This window comes from Mustela putorius, unplaced genomic scaffold (assembly GCF_011764305.1).
Source record: "Mustela putorius furo isolate JIRA1106 unplaced genomic scaffold, ASM1176430v1.1 tig00003836_pilon_pilon_pilon, whole genome shotgun sequence".
NCBI classification, from domain to species: domain Eukaryota; kingdom Metazoa; phylum Chordata; class Mammalia; order Carnivora; family Mustelidae; genus Mustela; species Mustela putorius.
Genome location: NW_025421989.1, coordinates 31202442 through 31210820, shown reverse-complemented (window position 1 = coordinate 31210820; position 8379 = coordinate 31202442). Strand labels below are relative to the sequence as shown.

At 39.1% G+C, this 8379-nt stretch overlaps 1 protein-coding gene across 1 annotated transcript; it reads right to left on the bottom strand.

The window, feature by feature from the left end:
- Positions 1-6746: 6746 nt before the first annotated feature.
- LOC123394713 (60S ribosomal protein L39) lies at positions 6747-7088 on the bottom strand. Its single transcript, XM_045089220.1, has one exon. The coding sequence runs from the start codon at positions 7039-7041 to the stop codon at positions 6886-6888; it is 156 nt and encodes a 51-aa protein (XP_044945155.1). The 5' UTR covers positions 7042-7088; the 3' UTR covers positions 6747-6885.
- Between the last annotated feature and the right edge of the window lie 1291 nt (positions 7089-8379).

Here is an 8379-nt window from a genome sequence, read left to right as displayed (position 1 = left end):
TTCCTACTAAAGACAGGTAAACCCCCAAACACAGTACATAAAACAAAGACCTTCCAAAATGTTGGGGAGAATGAGGTAAATTTGTTAGGGGCACTGGGACATGAAAAACAGCATGACAGTGAGTTCTTTGGGTTTAGGTTTTCTTTTTGCCTCTTATGTTTCTCAAATTGGATGCTATAGAAGTTCACATCTTGGAAATGCCAACAGGCACAGAGAAATGTGTGACTACAGTTATATAACATTCTTGAAATGACAACATTATGCGGATGAAGAACTTATTAATGGTTTCCAGGGATTGGGGCATATGCAGGGTAGTACGTAGAAATTTCTTTGCGATGATGGAGCTGTCGTGTATCTTGATTGTTAAGGTGATTACATCAATCCATACATTTGGAAATATGCATAGAGCTACATACACATACACACACATATACACATCACAAAGCAATGCATGTAAAAACTGGTGAAATCGTAATAAATTGTAGTGTCATTAATTGCATTGTACCAATGTCAATTTTTTGATTTTGATATTGTGTTTTAATTATATAAGATATTACTGTGTTGAACTAGAGAAAGGGTGTACAAATCTTTGTATTATTTTTGTAACTTCCTGCATATTTATAATTATTTCAAAATAAAGATTTAAAAAATAAAAACATACTGCTTGTTCACATATTCAGGTCATAGCAATTCCCACTTGAGCATCATTATATGTTAAAAACTAAACATTATCAATTTTGATTCTATTTTAACATACTTTAGCAAATGCCCAAACCACACAGATACTAGAAATAATCTAATGACATATGTGGAGATGCAATGAAGGTGTTTTAGTTCTGGAAAAGTCAAATATGATACATATTTATAGCTTTAGGGAATAAGGTGTCATAGTAGCTCAATACCTGAATAGTTTTGGAACCTATCAGCAAACTGATAGATTCCAAATTTGTTAGATTCCAATACAGATTTTTTTCAGATATAAATATAAATTACAAATAATTTGTGATTATTGTGAATGATAAATCATCCAAGATCTTAGTTACTTTTACCATACAGGAACTTGTTTAGTTTATGTGTATACTTCTATGAATGTCTGAGTGGTGTGTGTATATGTAGGGGGTGGATCTGTAGAGAAAGAGGGGAGAAAGAGAATTTTAACTTTAATAATGTTCATAATTCATTTCTATTACAAGGCAGACAAAATACCATTCAACCTAAGTGTTCATTTGTGGATGAATGAATAAAGAAAACATTGGTATGTATTATATATACACCATGAACTATTATATAGCCATAAAAAGAAGGAAATCCTGTCAGTTGTGACAACATGGATAAACCTGGAAGACATTACACTAAGTGAAATAAGGCAGTCACAGAAAGACAAATGCTGTTTGATTTCATTTACATGTAACATCTAAAAAAGTCAAACTCATAGAAGGAAGGACTGAAATCGTGGTTACCAAGGGCTGGCTACAGGGAAGGGGAAATGGCTGGGTTGGGAGGGTGGGTAGGATGGCTATAGCTAATAATAATGTGCTATATACTTGAAATTTCCTAGCAGAGTAAATCTTAAGTGTTCTTACCACACACACATAAAAAAATGGTAATTATGTGAGGTGAAGGTTGTGTTAATTAACCTAACGTGGTAGTTGCTTTATAACACATAGGTATTTTATTATTTTTGGTAAAAAGCATGAATCACCTATACTCTTTGTAAAAAAAAAAACAAAAAAAAAACACAGAAAATTTTACTTGGAGGTGGTTTTTAATTTTTTTTTTAAGTAAACTATCCCCAACATAGGGTTTGAACTCAGGACCTCGAGATTAAGAGTTGTAAGCTCTAACAATGGAGCCAGCCATCTGGGCTACTAATGTTTTTGAAATCATCACATTGTATACCTTAAAAATATACAGTTTTAAACTGCCAATTATACCTCAATAAATCCAGAACAAAAAGAAGTAGAATTTTAATCTGATGAGGAAGAAAAATTTATTATATTTTTCAATATCCTTCTAGCTAGACCATGTATCAAATTGGCATGAGATAGATTAAGAGGAGAAAATCAGCTTTAACAGCAAATGTACAGAGAATACACACAAACACGGGAATTCCAAAATCAGTCAGGTAATATGATGCTTATATGAGCTAAGGAGAAAGTGGTGTGAAGATACAAATGTGAAAGATCATTGGCAAGAAGGAGAAGGGAGATGTTTGGAAAACAAAAGTCGCTCTAGTATGTAGATAAGTTTCTCAGATAAAGAGGAATCTTTATTAATAGCTCTCTTCTTCTTCTTCTTTTTTTAAGATTTTATTTATTTATTTGAAAGAGAGAAAGCATTAGAGAGAGTAAGCACGAGAAGAGGCAGAGAGAGAGGGAGAGGCAGGTTCCCCGCTGAGCAGGGAGCCAGATATGGGACTCAATCCCAGCACCCTGAGATCATGACCTGAGCGAAAGGCAGATGCTCAACCAACTGAGCCACCCAGGTGCCCAATAGTTCTTTTGACACAAGCAGGCAGTTGAGCGGGAGGTAAAGAGCTTTTTCTGCATCAGAAAAAGTGGTTTGGATTGCTTTTAACTCAAAATAATGTTCATGTGAAAGTGGCCTATCTTAGTGCCTACTCTTTGCCACAGCAAACCTCAGATCCTAGAAACCTGGTCAGGCTACCTAATATAATGGATGTATGAGAGAATCAAGATTCAAAGCTTCTGATGGACTGGAATAATAGGCTGAAACTAACGAGGCAAAGCAAAACAAAACAAAACTACAGAAAACCAGACAAAATCCTGGGAAGATAATCTTTGCCTGCTGTGTTTCAGTATAGGGTTGGTGATCAGCCTGCCAGGGTTTGAACCCTAGTGCCACCAAGAACTGACAATGAGTCCTTCACAATGACACCCGTCTGTGCATCAGTTTCCTCATTTGTTAAGTGCGAATGCTAACGACGATGGCAATGTTTGATGATGCCTACATTGGAGGATGACTGTGAAGATTAAATAAACTAACACTGAAAAAGCACCTATAACTCTCACTGGCACAGAGTAATACTCAATAAATATCTTCTGTTGTTTTCTTTCTTTAAAAAAAAAAGACTATTTATTATTTGAAAGAGAGAGACACAGCGAGAGAGGGAACACAAGCAAGGGAAGTGGGAAAGGGAGACTCAGGCTTTCAACTGAGCAAGAAGCCTGATGTGGGGCTCTATCCCAGGACCCTGGGATCATGACCTGAGCTGAAGGCAGACGCTTAACAACTGAGCCACCAAGGCACCCCTCTTTGTTGTTTTCATTGTGTGAAAAGTTCACATGAAAGTAAAGCCTTTAAAGTCACATACAGATAAAGTTGAAAGAAATGAAGAAACTGTTACCGAACTCAGACTTGTCTGTGCACCCAAAGACGGTAAACCAATATCTGAGACACTGGTTTTGAAGCAAAGTAAGGTTATTATCAGAAGGACAGTCCAATAAGAAGGCAGGGGATCATTCCCAAAGCTACCTCCCCCTGTTGAGTTTAGGGACAGCTTATATATGTTTGGGGAAGAAGGTGAATGCATGAGAGGAAGGTAAGGGGTTTCTTGAAAACTTGAGGTGGGGAGTTTGAAACAATCTGGAGGTATGCATCCTTCTGGACACTAAGATACTGTTTGGGACCTGATACAATCAGATACATCAGATAATTTCAACACAAATGCTACCATCTGATTCCCATTAGGGTTCTACAGTGTGTGGATAATCCGGGTGTAGGAGTAAAAAAGGCAAAGTTAATGATTGATTGTGCATGAGGTTAAGAGGTGAGTAAAACATAATAGAGAGTAAAAAAGAACATGGAACTAAGTTGATAATACAACTAACATTTTTGAAAGCATATGCTTTCAAAACAGATGCAGCAACCAAGCATCTATCTTCAAAACTGTGAGGAATAGGGCATTACAATATCCATTTGAGCCAATCACCTGAAGCAATGTGGGAAGTGTAATAATGGCATGGGCTTTTGGAGTAGGACTGACCCAGAATCAAATCCTGGCTCTGATATTTACCAGCTATGTGACTGTAAGAAAAGTTAGAAATCTCTCTAGATCAAGCCCTGTTTCTTCATTTGTAATAGGGAGTAATAGTGGGGAACACATCTTAGAGCAATTGCAAGGACTCAGAGACATTGCACAGACTTGGAGGAGAGCAAAAGCTCAATAATACCTACTTTTATTACCATTATGTGATGGCTCTAAACCCTGTTCTTTGTTTTCAGAACACAGACTAAGATGTGAAAGTTACAATATTCTCGGTGTAAGGGCCTATTTAGCCAGAGAGATTGCATCCAGTTAAACAGTGATTTTCTTGTTTATGCAGTAAAACTTAAACTGACCCTGCCTCTCCCACCCCCAGATGACTTACTTGAAAACAAGTCCCGGAAATCAGTCCCAGGTAACAAAGCCCAAAAACAAGGGTGGGTCAGGCCAGGTGGAGACATCCAGTCAATGGGGTACACATACTGTCTCCCTAGCTACCAAGGAGTGTGGGTCCCGACTTTTGGGTGCCAAATCTGACCAAGGTGATAGGCTAGTTCAAGTATCTACTAGGGTAAATTGTAATTCAATTGGTTACTTATGTGTGACCCAGCATGACTGTGCAGCTTTCTCTGTATGATACAATCTCATTGGCCACCTGTGCATGGCCAGGCCCAACCACATGGCCTTTGCCCTTAAAAGCTAGTCTGTAAGGCAGAGAGAGGTCGCCTCTTTGCAAGAGATGGCCCCGGTTGGTAAGTTTGATTCTCGATGCTTGGTGCGAAATAAAGCTTTCCTTGACCTTAGCTTTGTATCAGTCTCTCTCCTTTGATTACGGACCCAGCACTCGGAAACTTTTCAAATTTTCTAATCAAGAGAAGAAATATTTCCATTAGCTTAGTACTAATCTGTTAGCTCTGCTAACCAATATTTCTGGAATAAAAAATCCTGTCCTTTCTTCCCTCATTGACTTTCTTTGTTCCATTCCTATGTCTACTCCTAATGTTACCTCCTATATACGGTTTCAGTTCTTGACAGCTTTGGCCTGAACAATGGCAAATTCCTTCTAAATCTTATCCCCGGCTACTACTAATTAGTGACTCTAACTTTGGAAGGCAAGCTGGGTTTGGATGTGAGAATCAAAATTTTTCAATGGAGTGGGTTGACTGTTATCAGATTATATCTGGAAGATCACCTCCATTCCTCTTACACCTGTCAAATTCTGTCCCCATAGTATCTTCCAGCAACTCAGTTTACGCGTATTGCATGCAATTGTTGGGATGAGGTGAAAGTCTCTTTTTACCTACTACTGAACTAAAGGTGTTGTTTTTGTTGTTGTTTTAATGCTTTTGGTTGTATCTCCATAGGCTAATAACAGCACGTTTATTGACAGTTCACTATTTGTCAGGCATAGTGTCACAATACATCCTCAGATGAGAATAGTTCTTCTGCCCATTTTTAAACATGATGTAACTATAACTTTGAGATACAACATGACTAAAAGAGAAGAAGCTAAGATTCAGGTAAGATTTCAGCCCAGAAAAATAACTAAACTAAATTTAGTTTCACATATGTGGGAAATCCACACTGACATGGAAATTCCAAAGCTAGTGAGACAACATGGGGTTTATATGACATCCTAAGCTAAGGAGAGGGGTAGGGGTCTGGAGATACAAATAATTTCCCCTTTATCCTTCTATGTTTTTGGCTGAGACCACCTGTGATAAAAATCAGATTAACAGGAGAAAACAAAGGGTACTTGTGTGGCTCAGTCCTTAGATACCTGCCTTTGTATCAGATCATGATCCTAGAGTCCTGGGATTGAGCCCTGCATCAGGTTCCCTGCTCAGTGGGAAGCCTGCTTCTCCCTCTCCCACTCCCCCTGTTTGTGTTCCTCTTTCACTGTCTCTCTCTCTCTACCAAATAAATAGATAAAATCATAAAAGAAAGGAGAAAACAATCAGAAGTTTAATAACACATACCCTCCTATATACAAGGGAGAGACCCACAGAAACAGAGTAACTGCATAAAGAACCAAAGCTAGCACCTTAAAAACCATTTCTCAGTAAAGACAAAGCAAAATGTTGGGGGGAAATGAAGTTCAGGACAGGGGATGGGGGAAGAACAGTTAAGAGAAGTTACCAGGAGGGGCGCCTGGGTGGCTCAGTGGGTTAAAGCCTCTGCTTTCGGCTCAGGTCATGATCTCAGGGTCCTGGGATCGAGCCCCGAGTTGGGCTCTCTGCTTAGTGGGGAGCCTGCTTCCTCCTCTCTCTCTGCCTGCCTCTCTGCCTACTTGTGATCTGTCTGTCAAATAAAGAAATAAAATCTTAAAAAAAGAAAAAAAGAGAGAGGCTACCAGGAAACCAAGGGTGTGGCTGATTTGCAGATTTAAGTCCATGCTTTCTCTCTTGATGAAGGGTTTCTAAAGATTTAATCATCCCATTCTTCCTGGTGCACAGAGGGAGACAACCTTACAAATAGCAATTTACCTTATAAAAATGTAAATGTAGCCTTCAAAAGGGTAACTTTTCAGTTTTCAGAGCTACTCCTATGTCATCTATTTCATAAAAATAATCAGATCATGATAATCCTTATGCCAAAGAGGCCTATTTTGGGTAACATATTCTTTTTTTTTTCTTTTCAGCGTAACAGTATTCATTTTTTTTTTTTTTTTTTTTACAGCTCAAAGGCCTCACGTTTATTACCAAACCAACCCACTGGTGCAGAGCTATAGTAACAGAAAAATCTTTCGCTGATAAATGGTATCTATTGGCCAGGCAGAAAGGTGTTTACAGGGTGATGGAATAGAACACATGATCCTCAAGTAGCTTAATTAAATATGTGGTGCCAATTAGGTGTGTCATTGCGTGATGTGGGACGCCTTAGAGACCCAGCTTGGTTCTCCTCCAGTGCCTCCTCTTGGAGTTGTACCTGATTTTATTACCAGTTTTCATCCGAATCCACTGGGGAATGGGACGATTCTGCTTTTGTTTCTTGGCCAGGAATCGCTTGATCCTGAAAGTCTTGTGAGAAGACATGGTCAATTAACAGCGCGCAGCACACAGCAGGATGGCGGCGAAAAAGAGAAAGCCAGTATTCATTGTTTTTGCACCACACCCAGTACTCCATGCAATCCGTGCCCTCCCTAACACCCACCAACTTGTTCCCCCAACCTCCCATCCCTTGCCCCTTCAAGACTCTCAGGTTGGTTTTCAGAGACCATAGTCTCTCATGGTTCACCTCCCCTTCCAATTTCCCTCAAATCCCTTCTCCTCTCCATCTCCCCTTGTCCTCCTCCATGTTATTTGTTATGTTCCACAAATAAGTGAAACCAGATGATAATTGACTCTCTCTGCTTGACTTATTTCACTCAACATAATCTCTTCCAGTCCCGTCCATGTTGATACAAAAGTTGGGTATTCATTCTTTCTGATGGAGGCATAATACTCCATAGTGTATATGGCCCACATCTTCCTTATTCATTCGTCTGTTGAAGGGCATCTTGGTTCTTTCCACAGTTTGGCAACCGTGGCCATTGCTGCTATAAACATTGGGGTACAGATGGCCCTTCTTTTCACTACATCTGTATCTTTGGGGTAAACACCCAGTAGTGCAATTGCAGGGTCATAGGGAAGCTCTATTTTTAATTTCTTGAGGAATATCCACACTGTTCTCCAAAGTGGCTGCACTAACTTGCATTTCCACCAACAGTGTAAGAGGGTTCCCCTTTCTCCACATCCTCTCTAACACACATTGTTTCCTGTCTTGCTAATTTTGGCCATTCTAACTGGTGTAAGGTGGTATCTCAATGTGGTTTTAATTTGAATCTCCCTGATGGCTAGTGATGATGAATATTTTTTCATGTGTCTGATAGCCATTTGTATGTCTTCATTGGAGAAGTGTCTGTTCAGATCTTCTGCCCATTTTTTGATATGATTATCTGTTTTGTGTGTGTTGAGTTTGAGGAGTTCTTTATAGATTGTGGATATCAACCTTTTGTCTGTACTGTCATTTGCAAATATCTTCTGCCATTCCGTGGGTTGCCTCTTTTGTTGACTGTTTCCTTTGCTGTGCACAAGCTTTTGATCTTGATGAAGTCCCAAAAGTTCATTTTCGCTTTTGTTTCCTTTGCCTTTGGAGACATATCTTGAAAGAAGTTGCTGTGGCTGATATCAAAGAGGTTACTGCCTATGTTCTCCTCTAGGATTCTGATGGATTCCTGTCTCACACTGAGGTCTTTTATCCATTTCGAGTTTATCTTTGTGTATGGTGTAAGAGAATGGTCAAGTTTCATTCTTGTACATATAGCTGTCCAGTTTTCCCAGCACCATTTAATGAAGTGACTGTCTTTTTTCCACTGTATATTTTTTCCTGTT

Coding starts and splice junctions, on each gene's coding strand:
- LOC123394713 (XM_045089220.1), bottom strand. CDS start 7,041: ATGTCTTCTCACAAGACTTTCAGGATCAAGCGATTCCTGGCCAAGAAA.